The sequence below is a fragment of the Manacus vitellinus genome, unplaced genomic scaffold (assembly GCF_001715985.3).
Source record: "Manacus vitellinus isolate BGI_N305 unplaced genomic scaffold, ASM171598v3 scaffold_105_pilon, whole genome shotgun sequence".
NCBI classification, from domain to species: domain Eukaryota; kingdom Metazoa; phylum Chordata; class Aves; order Passeriformes; family Pipridae; genus Manacus; species Manacus vitellinus.
In genome coordinates, this window is record NW_021938824.1 from 65987 (window position 1) to 92312 (window position 26326).

General features: G+C 48.7%; 1 protein-coding gene across 1 annotated transcript in view; it reads left to right on the forward strand.

The window, feature by feature from the left end:
* ANTXR1 (ANTXR cell adhesion molecule 1) overlaps positions 1-26326 on the forward strand; it is a 101347-nt gene that overhangs the window by 34070 nt on the left and 40951 nt on the right. The window contains exons 11-13 of the mRNA XM_029963906.1: positions 3619-3688; positions 3977-4055; positions 20529-20624. Coding sequence (XP_029819766.1) covers positions 3619-3688; positions 3977-4055; positions 20529-20624 — 245 coding nt within the window. The remainder of the gene's footprint in view (positions 1-3618; positions 3689-3976; positions 4056-20528; positions 20625-26326) is intronic.

The window sequence follows — 26326 nt, forward strand, 5'->3', positions numbered from 1 at the left end:
AGTCCTGGCTTGCCAAAAGGTTACACCCTGCTAATGGCATAAGAAACTATTCACTGTTGCTGGGAATAATAGATTTTACAGGCTACAGATAGTTGTTAAAGGTGTAGGAGTGCTGGGTAGGGAGTTACAGGGATCTGTGCAGTATCAGGCATCTTGTTGAAAGGGCATTCACAGCAAATGGATGTGGTTTATGAGAGGTTTGACCCTTCATTTGTGCACACCCTTCAATGTCTCAGGCCTCAGGACTGGCTGGTTTGAGTTGTCTGTGGGTTTGTCATGTCCTGTTTTATACAGTGAGAACTTTATTTTGCCTAGAGAGATTAGAGGGCCGCAGGTAGGGAGCAGGTTGTGCCATTACTGAGGGCAGCCCTTCTCAGAAGTGCAGCATTGCAGTGTTTCCTGAAGATGTCCAAGCTCTGCCTGCAGTGTCTGAGAGCTGAGCAGGACCTGGGCATCCCTTCCATAAAATTGTCAGAGGAGGCAGAGTGATTCCTGCACCATTCCCTGAGCAGCCCCAAGCCAAGAACCGAAATGACGTCCTGGGCAGGAAACTCAGCGACACCGAGTCGAGCGCTCCGCCCTCCCTTCCACAGCCCTGCCACCAGCACTGTCAGCGGAGAGCAGGCCAAACCACAAAATCCACATTCTGGCACGAGCTCTGGAGTTTGGGAGCACTCAGCCCCATCTCTCACTGCTCTGGGATGCAGCGAGTTTGTTCCGCAGCAGACACGAACCGCGTCCTTCTCCCAAACGCATCCTGCAGATCCGCCGCGAGGGCAGACGAGAAGTGTTGTTTTGTTTGGTTTCCCTACGTGAGTTTTCCAGGAAGGAGTCAGATGGCCAGAGTTATGCAAACCAAATGGATCTTCTTTTGTTTAGAGCAAAGGAAAATAGTCCCTCATTTTTGCGGTGGAACACAAACATTCTCCAAACAAACTAATCTCTCCCTGTAGCCAGCCTGGCCAGCCTTGAGCTCCCTCGTGGGACTGCAGGGCTGATAAACTTTCTAGAGAGGCATGGACTGATGCAAGTTGGGGGTGGGAGGGGAGAGAAAGAGAAACAAAAACCTAATGAGATCTAAGTAAAAGGCCTTGCAAGATGAAGCAGCTTTTGTTCTAGTGAATGCTGGCACAGGGATGTCTTTGGCCTTGGCTGCCAGAGTTAGCAAAGGAGAAAACAAGACATTGGTCTTCATTTTCTTGGCATGTGTGTGCTGAGACAATGTCATAAATTTATGGCAGTTAATGATATCTTCATAAATCAGGGTGAGAACAGCACTGTGGGGCCAGATGAGCCACCACTGCACATCTGCCCAGAGTGGGAAATGCTGCTGCCTTGGCTTGGTAACTCCACTGCAAACCCAGGGCCTGCATGTGCTGCAAGGTCCCCACGAGCCCAGAGCTGGGCTGGAGGAGATGGGAAGTGTGTGGGGGGGTGGGATTACTGCCCTGCACCCTCTAAGTGCCTGTGTTCTGCCTGCCATGCCCTGTGATAGGAAGCATCTCCTGGAGTGTGGGGCTGGCAAAGGAATACCCTGTGCTAAAATCAGCTGCTCCTGATGTTCAGCATACTGGAAATGTTCCTGCACGTTCTTGCACTGAGGCTGAGGGAAGACAGCACTAATCTGGCACTTTCCAGGCCAAGAGCTGGAGCAGGGATCTAGAGGGATCCCAGGAGCTCTGAGCCATGGGGCAGAACCAAAGCCAGGCTGTGGAAACCATGTGTCTGCCCAAAATGTTTCATGTTCAGCTGTTGGCCTGGGTCAAAGAGTCCCTGACAAAACAACTGCTGTGGGTAACCCAGAAATTCAAGTGTGTATGTGTAGGCATGGGATTTGCTGGAAGCTGCAGAACGTCAGGGAAGGTTACAACTTTTCATTACCATTTTTTTTTCTTTTTTTAATGGAGTGTAAAAAATAAACAGTTCCTAACCTGCCTGAGAAAATCTCCTTTTATATTGCTGCCAAAGCCAAAAAATACACCAGTATGAAATAGGGATTCTAATGTGTGACAGGAGTTACCAGAGCAATACTTCTGCTTTCTAAAACTCTGTATTTGGTGGGAACCTCTTCTAGGAATGTCTGGGAAGGAATGCTTGGCTTGGTGAGTTCTGCTTCTGCATGAGGGGGCAGACTGTTGCACTCAGTACCTCTTTGTGCCTCATTCACCGCAGTAAATTGGGCTGCATGACCCTGATTGTGAGGGAACCCCCTGAGCTGACACTGGGGTCAGTAGTGCTCTGCTGCTGGTGCCCTGGTCAGCATTAGACACCATCCATGTGGACAAACTCACCTCAGCAGCCAAGGGAAGGAGGAACAAGGCTCACAGCTGATGCAGAAAGTGCTTTGGAGAAGTTTGCCATGTTCTCTTTGGCTTGTGTCTCCTCATGGCTTTTCCTCTTTCCACTGGCACCTGAAATGGAGTCGTAACTTGCACAAGTTTCCTCAAAAGCAAAAGACCAGTTGGCCAGAACAGTTCAGCTCTTCATTCCATGGCTTGATTAAACTTTCATCCTTGCTCCTTTCCTTTCTTGGTGCTACCAGTGGGGCACTGGGCACTGACCTTGCTCCCCTGTGTGTTCTGAGCACCCTGGGAATTAATTCAGTGCAAGATGCAGTTGTGAAGAGACTTTAGATGGTCTGAGAGCCAGGGTTTGTGTTTGTGATGTCAAATAACTCAGCAAGAGGGTGGTGACTTGTGCTCCTGTTCCACGGTGGCCCCGTAGAATGAACGTCCCATCCATCCTCAGGGTACAGAGATAACACTGAAGGTGAGGTTTGAAACCTGCAAGTTTGAGAGGCCAAGGGGAAGGAATCTGTCAGGAGCAGAGGGGATTTCAAACAGAATAAAATGTTTAACTGGAAAATGTTAGGAAGCTGGTAGTATTTGGCAACAGCTCATTTCAGGTCTATAAGCATCCCTGTGAAGGCCCTCGAGGTGGTCATGGGTACAGCTGGTAGAAAGATTTCTGATGCAGGGACATGCTTCTGGAAATGCTGATCCAGCAAATCAATCCTTCCTGTGGAATGTTTTGGTTTCCAGTCCAAAAAACAACCACCACCCAGCCTGTCTGCCTGGTTTTCTGTCAATCTGCCCCACCTCTAGTCAGCTGGCAAATGGGCTGGGAAGTTCCTTGGGATCCACATCTGTCTGATTACCTTGGGATCCCCATCTGTCTGACTTAAGTCTACAGAAGAAGAATATTAGTTAATGTTCCTGTTTCCCAGGCAATTGCCTGTTGATAATTTTTCTCACTCCACTTTTAAACCCACAGTATAATTCGGGCTGACAGGTTTAATTTAGTTCAGATGCATCTGCCTAAAAGTGCAAATTTTCCCATAATACACGATTTTCTTTGCTTGGATATTTGCAATTATATGTAACCTGCTGCAACTCCCCAAGGGCTCCTGTATAGAGTGGCTGTGATCCTGGCCCCTGACCTTCCAAAAAGCTCTGTACCTTCAGCTGTGTTGTGGCTCAGATAAGTGACACGGCTCTTCAACCCCCACAGTGTTTGACCTCGTTTATGTACCAAGAGTGAGGAAAACCATTATTTAACCTGCTCTTTCAGGGCCGGAATACTGATCAGGTAATAAATCCCAGTATTTCTCTTTTCCAGATGAGAAGCCCTTTGTGGTGGAGGACACCTACCTGCTGTGCCCAGCACCTGTGCTGCGCGAAGTTGGCATGTATGTTTTTGCCACTCAAATATTTACTTTGCCTGTGGGAAGATGAGTGTGGGTCACTTTGTTATGTTCTGCTGCTCTTGTATAGATCTAATGCTGACATTATTTCATGCTCATTGTGTTAATTGACATTAACTATGCACTGGAGCACAGGGGCAAGTGCACCACCAGTGGGAATTAACCTGCACAAAAGGCTCTTCTGAGCATCAGCAGCCTGGGTTGCACTGGATGGTGTCAAGCAGAGGGTTGGGGACCAGCTGGCCTGACTTGGTTCTTGTGGTTCCTTTCCAGGGAAGCAGCTCTTCAAGTCAGTATGAACGATGGGCTGAGCTTCATCTCCAGCTCCGTCATCATCTCCAGCACACACTGTGTAAGTCTGGACCCAAGTGCCTGAGATGATTCCGGGGGGGTGGAACTCAACTGCAGGTGTTTGTTCCAGCAGGTGTAGGGCTGCCCAGTTGGGTCAGCCTGGTTGGGAAGGACCTGTTTTCCCCTTTCAGGTGAGTTTGGGTGCTTGGTAATATGACATTTTGTATATCCTCTGAGCCACAACGTGGCAAAGCTCTTGAGCCTTCGGTAAATGCCTCAAACGACTCCTCTGCTGTGGGACTGGCAGAGCCCTGGAGGGGTCTGTGCCTGCTTGTCCACTGCCCAGGGAACAAGCAGCAGCTCTGCTGCTGTGTTTCCTCTGCAGCAATGGTGCTGCTCATTGTGGAAGAAGTGTGGCAGTTGGGATCAGACCCTTTGTCTGGAAACCACCAGTGTGGTGGCCAAAAATGTGGTGGATTCTCCCCTGAAGTAGCTGACTTGTGGCTGCATCCTTCCTTGCCAGTGGGGAATTGCTGCACTCAGGCTCTGCTGGAATGAGGATGATGAAACCATTTCTAACTCACAGTGTTGCTGGAGATGCTGCTTCTACTGAGTCATGGCTGTTGGGAACAGGGCATGGAATGTCTCGTGCTGGAGGAGGTAGAGGAGGAATTCACTTGGAGCTCAGAGCAATCCTTTCTGCTTCAGCTTTATCCGTCTGTGGGAAGGCCTATCATGGCACAGGCCATTGGTGAAGCAGTGCTTTACTTCTCCTGTGAACTGACTTAAACCAGTTTTTGGGAAGCCAGAGTAGTCTTGCCAGAAAGACTTAGAAGTCTGTACCCAGCCTGCTTTTGTCCCTGCCCAGTAAAGGCCTGCTGTGTTCCTGAGCAGAACAAGGGCAAGGCCAAGTTGTGTGACATGGGGGCACCAGAAGTGTTCTGTGTCCACAAAGGCTGAGCCAACAGCTGAGAAAAGTCCTTTGTGTCACTCGAACTTGATCCTTGTTCAACAAGGACAAGATTGTATAGAGAGACAGTTTTCAGAGCTTACAGGAGGGGTTATATTCCAAAAGTGACAAAGATTTCCTTATGCCTTAAAAGAAGGCAGTTTATTTGAGTAGTTAATTTTTAGTTCTAGTTCACTGCTCACCGGCAAAAATGTATCTGCACGTTGTCAGCAAATTCAAGGAATGTTTTCCTGTGTTTTATTCGTATGAGGCAAGACCTGGGAAAGAATTCTCAGAGAAAAATAATTCCTTCCTCATATGCTTTCTTCCAGAGATGGAATTATCATGTGTAGGTGATAGGTGATGAAATATCTCCTTCTCTTCTATTGTTTAATAGCTGTAAGGAAAGCTTTGCAAGCGCCTGTGCTCCCTGGCACTGCCCTGCACAGGCACTCTGGTGCCTCCAGACTGTGAAGCTGCATTTGCAGTGCAGCTGAGCAGCCAAAATTCCAACCCAGATCCTGCATCCAAACCTAAATTCAGTGGCTGCTTCGAAAATTATATCACAACCTTCACTAATCGAGGAAGTTTCTCCTGGGTAAACACATGTTTTGTCTTTGTAGTAGTGTTTTATGTTTCAAATTCTTTTTAAATATGAAGCTGTTTGCTGAGACTGCAATGCTCTCTTTAATTAGGGTTACGAGGGCTCCAGACCTGAAAATGCCCCTCGACAAAATGTCACCAAATGACTTGTTTAATTGATTTCAGACCTGGAAGTTGGATCTGTTTGAAGATCTGCAGCTGAAGTGGGAGAGTTGGAGAGGTGGGGAATGAAGGGATGGTAACACACAGGGTTACCAGGTTTTCTTCCCTGTGTGCAAACCAGGAACCAGTGCTTTGGGTTTGTGCTGTATTTCAGAAATGATCGGATTTGGAAAGAGGTCTGGAGTGTCATCTCCAAAAAGCTTCCCAGATGGCACTGATGGAACGTGGCAGTGCCACACTCGCTGGGCTGCAAATGCCTCAACCCCCAAAGCCATCATTGCTCCCCAGAATTGCTGCTTAATGGCAGAAGGAACAAAGCAAGGGTCTCAATGGCCTGGAAAGCTTTGCCACTTATTTTCTTAGGCAGCTCCACAACAAAACCTTCCTGTGCAACATGTAAATAATCTGCAAATATCCCATTTTCCCTATAGCAATAGCTGGCATGTTCTAGCAGCTCCCCCTTTCCAAGGACTCTCTGGGGATAATGAGGGAAGAAAATTCAACTAAGAGCACAGCTGAAGCAAACAGCTGCATTCCTGGCAAGGAAAGACCCAAAATGAACAGTCACAAGAGTCAGATGGACCTTGACTCCTAAGTTGTGCATGTAAGGTACTTGAAGATCAGGACAGAGAGAGCCTAGACACTGAACTGTCTAATAAGCATTTTTATCACCCTAGCTGGCAAAAATTTTAGTGTAAGTTTTCATGGTAGGGAAATTTGGACAGTTTCTCATGGGTTAATAGGGCAAAGCTATTTTATACCAGCATAGCTCCTGCCCTTCAGTTAGTATCTAAAAACTCCTTGGAATGATCAGCAAAATAAATGTCAGTTTTATTGAGCAGTAAAAACTCTAGAAGAAACAATACTTTTCATCTTCGTAAGGTCACCTTTTGGAAAGAAATAGGGGATCAGAAGGCCTTTGCCTTTTCAAGAAGCTCATCACAGTGTAACCTGACTGCTGGGAGTGACAGGAGGGAAGAGCACCACCCACTCCTGTGCTCCCTGTGCTTCCTGACACCGAGTGCACCTGCAGAGAATGGGATACTGGCATGAGAGAATGGGATACTGGGATGTTCTGCCTTGCACAGTGCCATCATTTTTGTGAGGGTGCCAGTTAAAAGTGCTTTTTGCAGACTGTGCTCCTTCAGGTTCAGGCTGTGTGTGTGGCAGGAAGTGTCTGTGTGACCCCGTGTGTGTCTGTGGACACGCCTCTGCAGGGTAAACTCACCCCACAGGGCCAAACTGAGGAGATTAATTGCAATTTTTCCCCTTGAGGTGTGAAATCTGCTACAGCATTTCAAGGGGGAGAAATGTGGGAAGGTCGGGAAGGCAGAGACATGGAATGACTGACTGAATCTGCTTCTTGATCTGAGAGACACTGAACTTCCTCTCGCTCTCCAGCATTGAGTTACACTGCTCACACCTGTCAGCATCACATTGGACCTCTCTGGGCACTGGTTGGGGGTTGGATTTTTTGTTTTGTTTAAAGGAGCCAAATGAACAGGTAGAACAGCCTCAGAGGGGCTGCCTGTGCTTCCAGACCCAGGATCCCCCTGCCTGGGCTGCAGGGGTCTGTGGGTCCTGAAAAGTGTCAGGCTGCAAGGTTTGCAGCCCAAAAAACAGTGCAAGGGGTGTCAGAAGTTGAACTGTGTTGGTTCTGTTGTATTCTGCCTTTTGTTAACTGCTTGTGCTTTCCAATATCAGAGAACAGGCATGACTGTATGTGCTTTATACCTCCTTCTCTGTGGGACTCAAGGAATTGCTGGTTTAGATTCCCAATGTAAAACTGTTAGAAGTGCTTAAATTTTGTTTTTTTAAAGTGAGTCTCCAGGCTTTCCTGTTACCTCACTACAGTTCCTACTGTAAAAAAGTAATTGGCTTCTCATTTAACTAAAAAAAAAAAAAAAGGTGTGGGAGAGACCTGTAAAGATGCTTTTTTGGAGAGATCTTTCAGCATTTTAATTTTAAAGTACATTTTGGGAAGATTTGCAGCCACATCAAAGTGGTCTCAGCTGCCTCAGGTGGAGCACAACATGCACTTAAAAAAATAATCAAAATTCTTCTCAGTTGGCCCAGTTCTTTTCAAGCCTGAGGAATGGAACAGGCCATGGGAGGCCTTGGGGATTTTATTTTGTTTTATTTCCTCAGGCTTTTTCAATATGAGGTTTTAGAGGCAAGAGTTGATTTCACGTGGGAGGCTCTTCTAAGTCCCTTGTGATGAGTCTTAGTCTGGAATTTACCCACTCAACAACTGAAACCCCAAATGCTGCCTCAGAGCAAAGGGTGACTCCCTGACCTCGTGCAGGGGTGCCCTTTAGTCAAAGGTGGAGTTGTCATCTTCTGGAGATGGTAAAAGGCACTGACAGGAACTGCATGGGAATGCTCAGTTCCCAGAGTGCAGTTGAAGAAGAGGAAAAGAGAGGGAAAAAGATAGGCCTGTGTTAGTAGAGGGCACTTTTTTGTCCTGGTTAATGCAGCTCCACCTCCCACTCCTGTGTGAGTTCCTCAGGAGCTGTGCTTTTGTTGTGTGGTTTTTACCATCTTGGCTTTGCTGCTGGTTTTGGTGGCTCTGAAGTCTAACAGGAAACCTGGCTGGGCAATGCCAGGTGCTCTCAGGAAGGTGAAGTACCAGAGGATGTGTCTGTTCTGTCTGTCAGGAGAGGAAAACAGAGACACCAGGGTATTGCCTCCACTGCTTTGAGGTGATAAAGCAAACCTGCCCCAGCTAATCTTGTCCCCACGGGGGTTCAGGGCTGCAGCCCCTCAGAGATGCCCAGGTGGTGCAGGGCAGAGGAGGCACCATGTCCTTTGAGGGGGTAGAACCCCGGGGGCTGTGTCCCCTCAGGGCTGTGTCCCCTCAGGGCCCTGTGCCGGGAGCAGCTCTGGGACACAAAGGGCTTCTGCTGGTTGGAAGATGCACTGATTTCCATTTATCTGTCAGGAACGGGCCAGACACAGGAGCTGTTGTGGTTGGGCAAAGCATTTGCCTCACTAAGTCCTGGAATGCAGATGCAGCCTCTGGCCGAGGCCGGGCGGGTGCTGCGTGTGAAGGTTGGGCCCTCTGAGCCGGGCCAAGACCATTTGTCATTCAGAGGTTTTGCTCCCTGCACCCCCAGACCAAGGGTCACTGCCTGGCTCCCCCTGGAGCTGCTAACAGGGCCTGAGTTTGTACCAGAGCCAAAAGGGGGAACACTGTGAAATCAGGGGCTGCAGACAGAAGTTTAATCCTGCTCCCCACTAACTTACGTATTCCCCACTTAAACTAAGACGGGGCTGTCCTGAGTGTAATTTAGGGTGTTATTTGGCCTGGTCTGTGTGACCACTGGCAGCTACTCCAACAGAGCAGGGGAATGGCTGGAATGAGAGCTCTTAAGGCTTGGAGACAGCGAGCTGTTTGTGTGCTGAGCTGGGGATGAGATGCCAACATCTCCAGGCTGACAGAGCTCAGCTGGCTGCAAGGGCTTGATGAATTTGTCTCTTGGCTTTGCTTGTCTGGGACAGTGTCATGGTCTCACCCCAGCTGGCAATTCAGCCCCAGGCAGCCTCTCACTCGCTCCCCCTCAGTGGGATGGGGAGAGAATCAGAAGAGTAAAAGCAAGGAAATCTGTGGGTCGAATAATTTTAATAAATTTAATAGGGCAAGCAAAACCACACACACAAGCAAAGCAAAGCAAGGAATTTATTCCCTGCTTCCCAAGGGCAGGCAGGTGTTCAGCCACCTCCAGGAGAGCGGAGCTCCATCACAGGCAATGGTTACTTGGGGAGACAATGCCATCACTCCAAGGGTCCCCCCTTCCTTCTTCCACCAGCCTTACATGCCAAGCACAATTCCATAGGGTCTGGAATATCAGTGGGGCTCAGCTGTCCTGGCTGTGTCCCCTCCCAGCTCCAGTGCACTTCCTGGTTGGATGCTGTGAGCAGCAGGAAAAGCCTTGATGTGCTCAGCAATAGTGAGACCTCCCTTGTGATCAACCCTGTGTTCAGCACAAATCCCAAACGCAGCCCCACACCAGCCCTGTGGAGGAATTAACTCTACCCTGGCCAAAGCAGCAGGGAGTTGCTGATTTATTCCTCCAAAAGTGGTTTTGCAATATCTGCACCTTTTAAAGTAATGTTTTTCTTTCATTTGGAAGCTCCCTGGGGGGAAGGAATCCCTCCTTCCCCAGGGAGGGCAGTGAGGCTGCACTGTTCCCTAAAGCAGAGAGAGCACAGCCCTGCAGGGACACCCAGGTGAGCTCTGTGCTGGTAGGAGGTGCCCAGGGACAGCCCAGAGCCTGCACAGACCTGGCCCATGCTGGGGCAAGGCACTGCTGCTGAGGGAATGTCCTAAAGGCTGTGGCATTCCAGTGGCCCAGAGGGAAGCTGGGGTTGTTCCCCTGTGCTCCTTTGGGCAAGGCAACCTCTCCTCTGGGGAATCCAGTGTGGATTTAAATGCTCTCTCCAGCCCTTGGATTCAGCTGGGACTGCTTGGACTGAGCTTTGAGGAGGACACTGCCCTTGGAAACATTCTTCAGGAGGCTCATGGATGTATCCTGGGCATCTGTTTAGCAACTGGCTCCTTCCATTCTGAGTCTCAAGGAGCTATTTTGTCGTAAATAATGTTCAGTTAACGGAACTCGCCACTATCCATCACTCTTGCTGGACTCAAATTAGACAGATGTTCCTTCTGGAGGGAAACACCCCCTTCCTCCTGATGATATTCCTTCTTACTTGGCCTTTGTCCTGCAGATCTGACTTGCTCCAGATAATTAATGATGAGAGTTTACAAAGTAGTTTCATTCTATGATTGATGTCAGTGGACCTTTGATAGTCAAAGGTACTAAGAACTGTAGTTTACTCTGCTAAACATAAAAACCCATCTAGTAACAGCAATAATTTAAGGCACGGGACCACAAATACCATGGGAACTGAGCATCCTCAGCTTCCACTAGTGCTAGGACTAAATATATAAATTAGTCCTTCTTCCTCAGCTATTAATCTCCCCACCCCACAGATTTTAGATGTGAGGTGTTGGTGTGAACACTGTGCATCCATCAGTGCCTGGGCAGTGTTTGCTGCAGGGCTTTCCCACTGCTGGAAGAATCAGCAAGTAGTGGCTGGTGAGGTTGGGAAGGGATTTATTCCTGTTCCTGGGTTAGGAGTTTGAAGAACTGGAAGAGAGAGAAAGTGTGAGCTGCTGTGTTATGACTTTGCAGGTGTGCCCAGGGCAGGGTGCACACCAAGGTTGTCAGGAAAGGGAACATTCAAGAGAGGAAATAATTGTCAAGGCCATATTTAGGGGCAGGAATTCAGTCCTGCTCTGCTACCTGGAGGGCTGGGGCCAAGTTCTGCAGTGCAGAAGGAGCATCTCGGAGAGAAGCCAGGGTGGGAATTGAAATAAGTCTTTGTTCATTTTCTGAAGTGCTCCCAGAAGAGGAAAAACCACTAATGACCTCTTGTACTAGTGACTGACTTTGGTAGGTAAAGCTGCAGGGCTGCAGGGACAGTGTAACCCAGCTCTTCCTGGACAGCTTGGCTGGGAGAGCAGGGAATGTCACCAGGGGATGTTCCTGCATCCCCTGGATCACCTGGGGAGAAACACATGATGCTGCTTTGCAAGAAGACTAGGCAAAGGAGGCCCCCACGTGTGGGCTGGGAGAGCATTTCTGTGGCAGGATATTGGACTTGCCTTGGCCTAGCAAGGACTGAAACTCAGTTTTCTTTGCCACGTGTGCCCAGTCTGTGGGGGATGTCTCCCCAGGTGACACCCTGTTCCTTCAGGACGAGGGCTGGGGGAATTCTGCCCATAAAAGGAGCATCTTTCAGCTGAAAAGGGCCATGGTGGGTCAGGGCAGTTGGGGAGGTGACTCCTTTGGGAGGCACAGACAGTGCCTGAAGCAGGCTTGCCCTTGTGAGCTGGGCTGCTCTCTGGGGAGGGGGATACCAGGGGGATCCAGCCCCCCTCACCTGAGGGGCTGCAGCTCCAAACCCACACTGGGGGGGAGTCTCTCCAGGTGGTGAAGCCCAGTGCCAGGCAGCCCTTCCACAGTCCTGGAGAGGAGTTCAGATTTTGGAAGCCAGAGGGGAGGCCCTGGACAGTCCTTGGCTGTGGGAAAGGGGATTCTTGAAACAATACATGTGGAAGTGAATGGATGCAGTGGTTTAATGCACCTGACAGCAACCTGGGGCAAGAGGAAGTCCTGCACAGGCAGATCAGAGAGCTGATTATCTTATAACGAAGCAATTGTCTTATAATGAAGCTGTTATCTTAAAATGAACCAATTGTCTTGGTGGCAACCCTTAATAAATGGCTTGGACTATTGGATGAGGTGTCAGGTGGGGAGCAGATCTGACCATTCTGGATAGAAAGAGCCCCTCTGGACTCTCAATTGCAGTTCCAAAGGTGCAGGAGTCATCAAAGTCATCTAAAAAGGAGAACTTGGTCTTCTCACCTTGAGGGGTTTTGCAGTTGACAGAAGGAGGTGGGAACTGGCACAGCCTCACTACACTGTGAGGCTACTGTGGTAGTTTGAAAGACTGAAGCAATTTGCACCTTTGAGATAAACAGTAGTGGGTGGATTTGACCTTTAAATAAGGAGAAAGTTAGAAAATCAAGCAAGAACTGCAGCCTTGTAGCAAAAAAGTAGCAACCCTTCACTGAAGGCTTGGTTTTGTGTTTGTTTTTTTCTTTTAATTCAAAAGAAATGTAATTCATTGGTAACGTGGAGCTTTTTCAATTGTGACTTTGTTCTGGACTGCACAATTAGGACAGTGAGCAGTGCTCCTGGGGCTGCAGCAGTCAGAGGGCTTCACTGGGGGAGCAGTGGAGGAAGCTGTAGAGCCCATTTAATGAGCACTTTCCTTGACCTGTGTGTCATTAGCTGAGGCACTGCCTGGTGGGAGCTCCAGGGTATAAGATTTTGGGTTTGTTTCTAGAAGACATTGCTCTTAAAGGCTTTCTGCTGCAGGTATGATGGGCAGTGAGTGTTTATCCTCCCACAGGTCACCCAAAGAGTTCAATGTGCAGAGATTATTTCACTCTGATATTGCTGCATGGGCTGGTTTGGAATGCCCTGAGTGTGGCTGGCACATCACAAACACCGTGTTCCCGTGGGCTGGAAGGGAGGGATTCACAGAGAAGAGCAGTGCATTGCAGGTGAGGGCAGGATCACAGAATGGGAGTTTTGGAAAGGTTTAATTTGGAAATATGAAACAGTTTTGGTTCCTGTGACAGTGGTGAAGTTAACTAGGAACTGTGAGCCAGGATCTCTGCACATGTGTGCACTTCTAATAGTGAAACCCCTTCTGCCAGGGAAGTTGAAACAGAGCACTCTCAACCTGACTGGTTTATTTTATTGAAATGTTTTGCTGTTGAAAACGTGATTTCAATTTAAGATGAGTTTCAGAAGGAAACTTATCCCAAATGCATTGTTGTGTGTGTTCAGGTCATGCTGGCATGTTCTGAGCCTTGTCAGACTCGTGGAGAGCTGCCTGTGATGGCCTGTGAGGAGCCTCTGCTCAGCTCAGGGGTACAGGAGTGCCATTAGCCCAAGGAAGGTGCTCCTGAGATTATTTGTTTGAAAGTGCTGCTTAAAGGCCACAAATCTCATAGCCATGCAGGAGGCAAGACATTCCAGAGCTGTAACCTGCTGTCCCCTTTCCTGCCTGGCTGAGGAATAAACCCAGCTCAAACCATAAATGTTCTGACAAAGACTAATTCCACAGGATTTTGTCTGCTCGAATTCCAGTTGCAATTCCCCTCCAGGAATGGATTTAACCTGCTGCTTGTTAACGACTCTCTTCAAGCACAAACCAAAGTAACTGCTCAGGTTTCACCTCCAAGGTTTTGTTGTTTAGTTTTGAGTGCTGGGGACAGGAGGTGGCTGGGTCAGAGCAGGAGCTCCTCAGTACCTCCTCAGTGACACAGGAACACCTCCAGCCCAACCTGCCCTGCCGGGGAGGGCTCAGCTCTGCTGCTATTGCAGGGCAAGGGGGGTGTGCAGATGAGGCCCAAAACCAGCACTTGGGTGGCCTCTGCCTTTGTGGCAGCCGATACAAGGCCCATGGTGTGACTTGGAGAGGGACTTTTCACAAGGCCAGGTAGTGATAGGACAAGGGGGAATGGCCTTAAGTTGAAGAAAGGAAAGTTTAGAATAGACATTGGTAACAAGTTCTTCAATACGAGGATGGTGACACTCTGGTGACACTCTGGTTACTCAGAGAAGCTGTGGCTGCCCCAGCCCTGGAAGTGTCCAAGGCCAGGTTGGACAGGGCTTGGAGCAACCTGGGCTAGTGGAAGGTGTCCCTGCCCATGGCAGGGGATCGAAACTGGATAGGCTTTAAGGTCCCTTCCAACCCAAACCATTCTGTGATGTCCCAGCCACAGAGCCAAGGCTCCTGCACTCACCTCCAGGACAAAGCCAGAGGCCTCTCGTGTGCTGTGACCTGTGATCTGTGTGATGAAGAGGATGCCCACCTGTAGTCAGAGCACTGAAGGCCTTCAGTGAAGAGGCCCTGCTGCCTTTGATCTCTGCTGCTCCTATGGCCAGGCTGTGAAAATTGTGACACCTCAAGTTTGGCGACTGACTGGGGAGGACATGACTAGCATGACCTGAGCAGATGTTCAGTGTCTTACCACTGTTTTGGTTTAGAGGAGGTCTCTTGGAGGTGACACTCAGGACTCAGGGGCTTTGTATCAGAAATAGGAACAAACCTTGGAGCATTTTACCAAACAGGTGGGCTGTCAGAGGGAGAGAGAACAAAAGAGGAGGGCAAAGGCCTTTGGACCTCAACACCTCTGAGTGGGGAGGTGTCTGTCATCTGGAGAGAACTGAACCCCACCACTGCAGGAGAGTAGATAAAACTGAAGAGGAAAACCTCATCAGCCTGCAGGGTTATGCCATGTTTGGGTTTTCCATAACCTATCCCATCTGACTCTGTTGTATCTAATGCAGGATCCCAGATGGCACAAGCCTGGGCTGGACAAGCCTGAATTCTGCCATCAGTTCTGCCACATCTGCCTCTCAGAAGTCTTGTGAACTTCTGTTTAGTTGGAAATTTCGAAGTGCTCTTTCTGAAGGAAATGTTCAGTGTGTTCCATAAGGATAAACACAGCAATCAAGGATTAGGGAATTGTTTGCTCTGACCAGAGACTTTCATGTGTAACAGAGGGTGTAATGATCACTCCTCCTTCCCACCATGTATTTGCCCGCTCTGGTTGGAGTGTGAACTCTTCAGGACAAAGGTTGTCCCCTGCTCTGGGTTTGCCCAGCCTGTGCTGAAGGGAGGCTGTGCTCATGTTTGCACTGGGCTGTAAAGCAAATAACATGGGATGCTGGAAAAGTGTTTTGTAAGCGAGCTCTCCTTCCTTTCAGCTCTGGAAGGAGAGGAGGGAGACAGATCATTGCAAGAGAGGCATCTCATGTCAAGCACAGTAAACATGGGGAAAAGGAGCATAGAGCACTTTTGTTGGGTGACCTCAAACAGGTGTTTCTTGCTCCCATCCCCTGCTGAGCTTGGCTCCTGCTCAAGCAGCTCCACACAGACACCAATCCGACGCAGAGCAATGAATTCAGTGACTTCTCATTTCCTTTCAGAAATTAGGCCACATTGTTTCTGTTATATTAAAAAAAATCTTGTGTGTGATACAGTAAATGATAGACATTGGTTTCTGTTGCTGTGATGGGACAAGTCCCCAGGAGACTCCAGCAGAAAGTTTCCTTCACAATAAAAGCTTCCTGAGTCTCTCTGATGTAGAGAGACAGAGTCAGCCTTCTCCCCACTCTATGTTGACTAAAAGATATTAAAACTGTTCCTCTTTTCTCTCCAGGGAGAAAGCCTCTGTCTGATTTTGAATGGTCACTCAAAACTGTACTCAAGATTGTCATAAAGCTCTTTAAAACCACTTCATCCTTTTCTTACTGACCCCTCTGATGGCTTTCACGTGTTATTGCTCTTCCTGCTTGGAAAATGGGATACAGGAGCCATTCATATCTTCCCTGTCTGTGGAATGACATCAGCCTTGTTTCTGCTCTTTGTACAGCAGCTGAGGGGCAGTGCTAGGAGCAGGGTCAGTGCTAAGTGTTATTGAAGCTGTTTCTGCTGCAGGGTCACTGCAGTGAGATGTGTTTGTGTGGCTGTCACAGCCCTGCTGAGCCCAGTCCTTGGTACCAGTGCTGATGGTCCTGCCCTTGCCCTGACACAGCAGTGACAGCTCCCAGCCTGCCTGGAGGAGACATCCCAGGGCTGTGGCCCAGCCTGAGCTCCTCTGCTGGTCCCACAAGCTCCTCTGCACAGCACAGGGCAGGGACAGGCTGCCTGCAGCTCTGAGAGCAGCTGCCTGACAGGGGACAGGGCTTTCCTGTGCTGGAGCAGTGACTGCAGAACCAGATCAAACAGCTTCTTGTCTTCCAGTGGAGTCTGTAGGAGTTAGGACTGAATCCTTATCCTGAGCCCAGCCTTCAAGGCCCACTAAAGCTGGTGCTTGATGCACCCCAGAGGCTGGTTGGGCACTGACCAGGCTCCCCAGGGTTTGGTCACGGCCCCAAGGCTGCCAGAGCTCCAGGAGAGTTTGGATAACACCCTCAGGGACAGGGAGGGATTGTGCAGGGCCAGAGGTTGGACTCAATGACCCTGATGGGTCCCTTCCAACTCAACATATTCCATGATTTACATATTTCACTGAAGTCCATCACTGTTGGGCTCAGTGTGAAGTCAGCACATTCAAACACACCCTTAGAGCTAAATCCAGTTACTGTCACGGTGAGGAGCAGGCACTGCCCTCCTTCCTGTCCCTGTAAATCCCAGGACATTCATTTGTCAGCCAGGACATGAACACTTTTATTGGATACACCCAGTACTTCATCCATCGCTGCTGAACTCAGCACTCAGAGCTTTTGAGGCTCTGTGTGCTTTGGGGATGTTATTCCACAGTAGCTCTCTGGAATAGCCAATGTATGCAGTAAGATGGGAAACTAGGAAATAAAATCTTAAACAAAAATAAGAAGATTAGAAAAAACAAGAAATAAACCCAAATGCAACAAAAAATACCCATCTGGTGTGTAGCAGCATCTTTTGGAAAACCCTCAAAAATAAGCCTTAATTCCATTGAAATTTTGTGTTTATGAACTGGTATGTGTCTGTTTCTGTGTCAGAAGAATTTAGAAAGTCTAAGATTCAATAGAGGGCTTAATACCACAGATTCCATCTTGGCTTTGTCTCACCTCATGATTGCATCTGAACTTCCCGGGGCAAAATTTCAGGAGGTTGGTCTTGGGCAGTGTCTCAGCAGGGAACAGCAAAGGAAGGCTGGGGGATGAGTAATTTCCTCTGTGGCAGGACCATGGTGGAGTGGCCATCCCTCTGCCCTGGCTGTTAAAGGAATGTGCACCCACCCAGCTTATCCTGAGCTTTGTGTTGGGATCTTCCCAGGGATCGAGGGTGTGCCTGGAGGGAGTTGTTCCCTTGTAGGGAGAACATATCCCAGTGTTTGTGGGGAAAGTTCAGGAAATAGCCCATGGCAGTTGCTGGATCAGATTTTGCCATCCCTCCCCTCCTCTGTCTCTAGAAGAACCTGCAGTTCCAGAGCTGGGCCAGGGTTCTGTCTCGTGGCCAAGGGATTTCCCCCATCCCAGCCTGGCTTCTCGTAGTCCCTAAAATTCCACAGTAACTGCTGAGTGAAGGACCAGGTTGGAGAGGCCTTGGAGCCACCTCGTCCAGTGGAAGGTGTTCCTGCCCATGGCAGGGATGGAACCAGGTGGTCTTTAAGGTCCCTTCCAGCCCCAACCATTCTGTGATTCCATGATTCCCTCTCTCTCTACATATATGTATGTACACACCTTCCAATATATGAGGAAATGCCTCTAACATGTCCTGCTCCAGATTTCTTCATATCTCTTGTACAATATCTTCCAGAGCTTGTTTCCCATTACACTTCCAGTGCCAGCAGTACTTGCAGCACTTTGTTGGCCTTGTTGGACCCTGGCAGGGCAGAGGAGGCTCCAAGGCACGGCTGCCTTGCTTTCTCCACCAGCTCATTTGCTTCACAGTCTGCACAGCAGAGTTTTAGTATGTCAGATGTGGAGGACCTTGAAAGGGCATGTAAAGAACCCACTCCTTTTTATATGACTGTTCCTCCATAAAATAACAGGGTGTTTCAAAAGAGCAGCTCCAGGCACCGTCCAGGACTTCAACAGTTGTTGGGAAGCGAAGTACCAAAGTTTCCCACTTCATTTGGAACAAGCTCTGAGGGTCCCTTTGCTGTTGGGCTTTTGTCACCATTCAGGTGTGCTGGGGTTTGAACTTATTGATCTCAATGAGGGCACCAGCACCAGCTTTATCTCTGTGTGAGAAGTCAAGGTGAATCCCTATGGGACAATAGCACTGATCACGGATAACTGTGTATTTAGGGACTATCTGGGCTTTGTCTCCATAGATCTTTTTTTTTTTAATGGAAAATTCTCTAGTTTACTGTAGAAATTCTCTTTTTAAAATGAAAGTTGTTTTCTTGGTCTGAATTGCCTGTATTCACTGAGTGTTACACACAGCTCGTTGCATTATTCCATGGGTCAGTGTTTCCATGAGCCTTTGCATTGTTCTTCCAAATTTTCATTTAAAAAAAACAAAACAAACCAAAAAAATATTAAAAAGAAAGGAATGAAAGCAGACATTTGAAATGCTTCAGCCCTTTCACCAGCTATATAAGATTAGGAGAGAGATTTCAAAATGTCAGAGGAACTTTTGCAAACTCTTTTAGCAGGCAGAATTTCCTTCTTGTTCATCACTCAGCTTGGCTAAGTGGCAGTTTCTAGCTAAGCATAGCTGTAGCCATATTAAACCATAGATATTGCACAGAGTGATAGCTAAATTCTGGCAGAAACTGGCAAAATAAAGATAACCAAACCCAAAGCAGTTCAAGAGTGCACTGTGGATTATTCTGGCAGGGTTTGTGGTGTGCATGTGCTCTGTCCTGGTGTGACTCACTGGGGTTCCCTCCCGGCCTGGCTGCAGCAGGGACAGCTCAGAGCTGGTGCAGAAACACGTGTTGGGGTATCCTAAGTTGGTTTTCACAGATTGTCTTGGGGGGAAGAAAAGTAAAAATAAATTCTATTTTTAAAAACAAACAAAAAAAAATCCCCAGAAAACAGTTACAAGGCCACTTTGTCTTGTATATTTGCAAATTGATTTCAGAATATCTTAATGACAAAATGTTTGTTTCAGTCTGGGTCTAAAGGGGCAGACTATGATTAGACATAAAAAGCTTTATTTCTCCTACAATTTCATGGCAGCAAAGAGTTGAGATCACATTTTGTAAAGCGCTGACTATCAGCAGGTGTCATTTTGCAGATGATGGATGTGCCTTTATGCTCTTTGTCTGGAGGAACAGCCCCAAATGTACAGCTCTGTCTTCTCAAATGAGCTTTTATTTTGTGGTGGGGTCCAAGTTCCATTTCCAGACATGCCTTGGGTGAATTATTCTCCTGTGTGGACTACCTCTCTTTAGCTTCCAAGTGTCAAAGATCAGGTCGTCTTGATCCAAGTTCTCCAGAAATTCTTTCTGCACCAGCAGAGAGCTTGGAAAATGCTCTCAACCTGGTTGCTTTTCCATTACTCTCCCCCTCTGGTATGATGGGAGGTCATCTGGCCCCGAGTTACAGTGAGCTCAGCAGGCACCCAGATCTCCCCCCGACAGGTCAGTCTGCCCTGACCGTGTCCTCAGTCTGGCACTGGGATCCTGACCCTGAGCTGGGGGTTTGGAATGCCTGCTCTGCCATCAGGAACATCTCCAAGAGGCTGAAGTCAGGCCTGCCTGCTGGCCTGGGAGCAGGATGATGGTGCTGGGGAGGAAGGGTGTGGGGAGGCTGGCACACCTCAGGACAGGAACAGCTGCTGGGGGTTGAGTCTAAGCAGCAGGAAATGAAGCACGGTGGGTTTTGCTTGCTGGGCTGGGCTGGCCTGTGCAGCAGTTTGCAGTGCTGATGGACACCAGAGAACTGCACATGGATCTTAACTGGGGGCAGCATCCCAGCTGGAGAGGAGAGGATCCTCTGGAGTTAATGGCTTCTGAGGAGGAAACTCCCTGTGATTGCTGGGGTGGTGTGTGTGTTCAAATCTCCCTGGAAGGCTCGTGGCAGAACTTCTGTGGCTCAGCCCTGCTGAGAGGAGCAGGGTGACCCAAGTCAGGGGCCCTGGAGACCTGGCTGCAAGTTTTGTGTTTGGAGTCAACTTTAATGCCAACATCACTTTAGAGTTTGTACTGCAAGAGGGGAAAAGAGTTGCAAAGAAGGAGAATGTTTAAACTGCAGTCAAACATTGCCCAGAGAGGTTGGATGGATGAATGCCCCATCCCTGGAAATGTTCAAGGCCAGGTTGGACAGGGTTTGGAGCAACCTGGGCTAGTGGAAGGTGTCCCTGCCCATGGCAGGGGGTGGGACTGGATGAGCTTTAAGGTCCCTCCCAACACAAAGCACTCCATGATTCCATGATTGTGTTGTGAGCTCCTTTTTAAATCTTTTTTCAGTCTTCACAATACTCTGATGAATGTTACATTAGTTTTACTCTGAACTGAACTAAATGTTTTATGTAACTGGGAGGTTCAGAAAATCAAGGCAAAATCCATGAAGTGAAGGAGAGCTCTGGATCTCGTTGCATTTGATGTGTGAGGAGAGAGGAAAACTGCATTTTGTCTGACAAATAAATGGAGTATGGCATTGATAATTATCGTCATTAAAATGACAATAAATGGAGAGTGGGATGTCCCTGGAAGCAGGGTGCACAGGGGGGTACCTTGGAGAGCCAGTTCTGTGTTAGTGCTGCTCACACACTCTGGTGTTTCTCTTCCAGTCCGATGGGACCATCCTGGCCATCGCCTTGTTGATCCTCTTCCTCCTGCTGGCCTTGGCTCTGCTCTGGTGGTTCTGGCCTCTCTGCTGCACTGTGGTAAGTGACAGAAATCATCAGCAGAAACCAGCAATTCAGTGTTGCCTGAATGTAAGAAATGTGGGGGAAGGGGACAAAGTTTTCCACAGGATGGGGCAGCATTTCTTCCACCACTGGCACTGCTTTGGGCTTCTGTTCCATCTGCCCAGCCTCTGGATCACACCCATGGAACAGCAATGCTGCCAACATCCAGGCCTTGTCAGGAGCCTCTCAGTCATATTTATTGGTCACAAAATGGAAAGGGTTTGCAGAAATGTATTCCTTGCCATGCCTGTTGGGGAGGAAGGGCTCTTCTGCGTTGTCTAACCCCGGTGTTGGTATCTCCATGCTGGAGGGCTCCTGTGGAAGGGCATGGCCAGCCCAGGCTGCAGTCCTTGTTCTGCCTCAGGTGCAAGGAAAAGGCATTTCTAATGCAGAAAGTTTTGCAAGATTAACTTTGTTTCCTGACCCACTATGGCTGGAAAGCACTTTGAAACACCCAAGTGACAGTTCTAGTGGAAGTACAACTGTGCTTCACTGAGAGTTATCTCCAGGCTCTTTCACAGAAGTTAAAAAGCACAATCACAGGGTTAATACCTTAAAAAGACAGAGGAAAATCAAGATAGAACAGAGGAGAAGGAGGAGGCCAAGGGAGGCAAAAAGGAAATCACAGGACTCGAGACGTGCTCTGGTGTTTGTCTGCAAGGACCTGTCCTAGCACTGTCCATCCCTGCTGATCATTCCCTGGCACTCTGAGGATCAGGGCAAGGATCCTGATTATTGGGGAACACACAATACAGGGAAGTTCTGCTGCTGCTCTGGGTCTTGTTTGTGCTGCAAATATAGAACAAGAATTAGAGATGTAGAAATGTCAGCAGAATTGGACTCCTGTTTTGATGAGTGGCTGCGTGGAACAATTCAGATGCTGCTTTTCAGGCTGCCCAAACTGGCTCAAGTTGCTGGGTCACCATCATTATTCTTGATTTCAAATGACATACCCAGAGTTGTAAATTTGTACCATGTTGTACCAAACCTGCAATCCAGTCCTGAGAGCTTTGGAGGCAAAGTGAAGGATGAGTCTTTGTGCTGAGATGAATTTACCCAGAACAAGGATGGAAATCTCGCAGGAAAAATCTTCGTTGCCTATTTCTGTTCCTGGCTGGAAACGCTGGGGATAAAACGCTTCTTTTCACAGTAGTTTGGCACCTCTGTCCTGAGAAGAAAACCAGAATGGAAAAAATATTTATTTGGACTTTCAGAACAATAAAAAAAGATTGGTTCTAAATTTGGCCAAAGCATTAACAGCATGGTAGGTTGCTCAGAGTTATTTGTCTAAAGTAGATGGCACATTCCCAGAGGAACTGGACGATTCCTTTGTTGGCACATCTGCATGGAAGTCAGTGGAGATGTGCCCTGTACAGATGTTTGCACTGGAGCAGAACTGGGGGGATAAGAGAGGAAAGGCTCTCAGTGACACTGCTGGGTTAAGGTTCTGTTACAGGAGAAAGGTGAAGCTGATGAGAAAAAGGCATAAATAAAAGCAGCAGTGCAGGGGACATGGAGCTGTGCACTGGGAGGGCAGTGTGGGTCTGCTGGATGAAACGGTGTAAGGACAGTGGTTGTGAAGTGTAAAAATACAGCCCAGATAAGCAAGGTGGGCCAGCAGAGAGAGGCAGCCTCTGTCCACACGAAACTTTATAAACTTAATGTTTTCCAGATTTAAATCCTGTACTTGAAAAATTTGTTGCAGATAAAAGCTTTTCCTCACTCTCCTCCTTTACCTCCCACATTCCCTCTTAGCAGGGTCTGTGAGTGGGGACTATCTCACTGATGGTTTCCAAGTGTAAGTCAAACACATCCCTGTAGCTGTTGGAAAGATTTTCCTCCAAGAGCCTGGATGAAATCTCTTCCACCTCTCCAGGGGGTAGCCCGGTGTGTTTGGCAGCAGATCAGCAGCTGAGATACCTCACTGTGTATTGCTCACCCAAAAACTCTGTGAAATTAAAGATAAGCCCGTGGACGAGAGCCCAGCCTGTCTGGGGTGTGCAGAGAGGGAGCCCAGCAGAGCTCTGGCCTGGTTTGGAAGTGGCACAGGAAGGAATGCAGTTGTCAGGAGTGAATTAAGGGCAGAGGAACTGGCTTGCACAAGAGACCAGAGGCATCAGCACTAACCTCGAATAACCAAACCACAGAGCCGGAGCCATCGCCGTGGATCCCAGCCCGGGGACGTTTGGAGATAACTGGGGATGTGTCCAGGGGAAGAAGGAAAAAAACAACAAACTCTTCTCTTACCAAGTATAAATTTGTTTCTGAGTGACAAGCACATTTCTAAACCCTGAAATTCCTCTTGGCATGCTTTTTAATTAAATAGGAGTCATTATTATCCGGCAGTTCTTCAGGAAAGACACCAAGCCAGCTTTATCCCTGGAGTAAATGGACTGAAGTCAATAGACTCACTCTGGAGGTTTATCTGGAACCCAGTATCTCCTTGGCACTCACCCATAAAGGAATGCTGTTTCCAAATGTATCCAAGTTTATTGGTCTCAGAAGGATTCTGGGATGAAGTCTGGAATTTACCACTCGGTTTACAGTAGAGGCAATTGTTGCCTGGTGGCTCAGAACAATAATAACTCTTTGCTGTGCCTGATACCAGCACAGGCAAAATTACCCTGGATACCTGTGGGGGATATTACAAAAGCATGGGAGGCAGACACGAACCTTTCCGAAGGTTCTGGGAGGTTTGTTCAACAACAGAAAACAAAGAACTAATTCTGCTGCCCTGACATTCCCACCACTGGACTCCTTACAGGAATGGTGGCCAGTACACAGACATCTGGAATGGGGTGACCCCACTCCTCCTGAGCTGAGCAGTTCTGGGGAACAGCAGACACCACATCCCAGCCTCCCTGAGTTAGGGGTTGTCTTCCCATTCCTCCTCCTTCCTGAGTACAGCACAACCTGGAGGAGTCCAACACCCCCAGCAGTAACTGTGTGTGCAAGGGGCTGTTCAGGTGCCTGAGGGTGGAATTGTTCTGGGTAGGAGGCCAACATAAGCCTCAGGTTTAATGTTGCTGTAAACCAAGTAGATTTTAATGTAGATGTGAGCCAAAGAGATAATGAGCCTCCAAAACTATCTCAGGGAGGATTTGCAGGCACATTGTTAGATTGGCTTGGAAATAGAGCTGGTTGAAGTGTTTGGATGTATAGTGAAGGTATAACTGATACAATACTGGAAGGCTGCTCTGTGCTGGGATGGTTTCCCTGTGCTGGGATGGTTTCCCTGTGCTGGGATGGGCTCCCTGTGCTGGGATGGGCTCCCTGTGCTGGGATGGGCTCCCTGTGCTGACGTGCAGCACCACACTGAGCACGTGTCCCACATGGACAGGGGTCCTGGCAGGATGAGGGAGCTGTTTGGGCCATGCTTTGCACCTTTGCAAAGGTTAGCCCTGGATCAGGTGGAGGGATGGTCACAGCCAGCCTGGCCCAGCCTTGGGCTGGAGCTCAGTGAGGGCACTCCAGGGGTGGGAGTGGAATTATCTCCCAGGGGCAGCTGAGACTGAGACTTTTCCCCACGTGCATCTTCCCACATGGCTGTGCATCACATCTCCTCACGGGTTTATCAAGTAAACACGTGTCTGTGCCTCCCTTCTGCAGCCATCCAGGGTGGCCTGAGGGGGAGGACACGAGGCTGGGCTGTGTTAGTTGCCCCTGCAGAAAATCTGCCCCATCTCCCTCCTTTTCCCACTGCAGCCATTTTAAATGCAGGGGTGTGGCTGGCAGATAAATGAGGTGTTGGTATTTAAGCATCTAACACCAGTTTTAACTTTAAAGCTGTTTTCTGGAAGGAAGCATGGAAGAACCCAGCAATCTGTTTGGCTCTCAGTCTGTACTGCAGCTGACCAGAAGTTTTGGAAACAAAGAGCTGGATGGAGAAAATACAGAAAATATAGATTAAAACCACATGAAAATCATGGCTAAACTGGAGGAAGAGGAGGGGAGGAAATGCATAGGCTCTACAGCAACCCTAAAGAGCCATAAAATGACACGGTCCTTGTTGGCTGGATGGAGATTCCCTGCGAGGGGCCACGTGCTCTGCTCCCACCCGCTCCCATGTGCACACAGGGCACAGCTCTGCTGCAGGATGATGATGTGGGAGAAGGGAGCACAGGATCATGAATCATCTGCAACATTACTGAGACAAACCAAGCAAAAGAGAAAGCAGAAGTGTGAAGGCAGAGATTGTTTGTGAGCCCTGCAGGCCCTGCCTCTGGGCCGGCTCTGGGCTGTCCAGGTGAGCATCCACCTGAGCAGGGAGTGTCCCACATTCTACACCTGGAATCACTGGATTTACTGGAGATAACTGTTGTGTGGAACATTCAGGGTCTGGATCCACACACACTGCCAGGAATGAGCATCTCCATTTACTTCCCAAACCCTTGGAGGCAGCGCTGCTGTTGCAGGTTTAAGGCAGTGTAAAAAACACCCTGACTGCAGTGCTGGGCACAAAGGGCAGCAGGAGGATGAGGATGGTCTTATGGATCACACAGAGTACCCAGGGCAGGTCAGTGCTGCTCTCAGGCTCCTGTCAGTCAGATCAGAGTGGTTGGCGTATGGATATAACACTCAATAAGTGGTTGTGTTTAAACAGGCTGGCACTGATCCCCAAAACAACCGAGCAAAGGCCCAGTGCCCGGGCTGATGCCACCAGCTCTACAGCAGCCCAGGTGGAGACATGGGCTGGTGGAACAGTGTGGGGGCCAGGCACTGAACTGAGGTGCCTTGATGTGTCCTTACCAAAAAGCTCAATCCATATTCTCCAAAGTGCCCCTCAGTTGTGGAGTGTCCAAACTGAAAGATGTTCATGGAGTTGCCGTTTTGGAAAGCGCCCTCTGAGGCTGGGAAGGCATCTGCCTTCAGATGCTGTGCCCAGACTTCAGATTCCCAGACAATTCCCTTGCTGATGTGTTCCCTTGAGGCCAGATCCAGAGGCCAGTGATGTTAATCCTGCCCGGGTTCAGCAGCCCCTGTTCCAGACCACAGGAGGTCCTTCAGCAGGGCAGGCACTGCTGAGCTCTGCCCTGGGCCTGCATGGCAAGTAATTCACTCCATAAAAACCACTTCTGCCTTTGTTTGCTTTCCCTGACCACCTCTCACCTCTTCCAAAGAAAGCTGGCTCAGCCCAGCTGAGGAGGAATAGCTCCTTAGGACATGGTCTTACTAAACCAGAATATTCCCCAGGATCAGTGAGGGAGAGCAAGGGCTCCTGGGCAAGGCTGGAAGAGGCCATGGGGGGATTCTTCAGCCCAGAAAAGGAATTTCATTTATATAGTCTTCCAAAGAAAGTGGGTCAGACACTTGGAGCACACCCCAGTGGTTCTGGCCTGGTTTATCTGTGAGTGGAATAGCCCAGGAAAAGGAACAACCTTTGCAGACATTGCATTTTTAATGTGCATTCCCTGGACAACTCCATGCCCGCCCCAGGCAGCTGCAAACTGTACCAGGGTTAATAAATGGAGGCTTTTCCCCTCCACGAAGTCTTGTCTCTCATCAGTGGATGATTTTGACATTTCATGTCCTGTACTGAACTTGGTTTGTGCACTTCACCTCCAAATCTTAAGCATGAAACAGCCTTTTCTTACAGTTTTAATGAGTTAAAATTGGGATTTCTGGATCTGTTCCCAGGCTGACAAGAGAGGTGAACTTAAAAGGATGAGTTAGCTTTC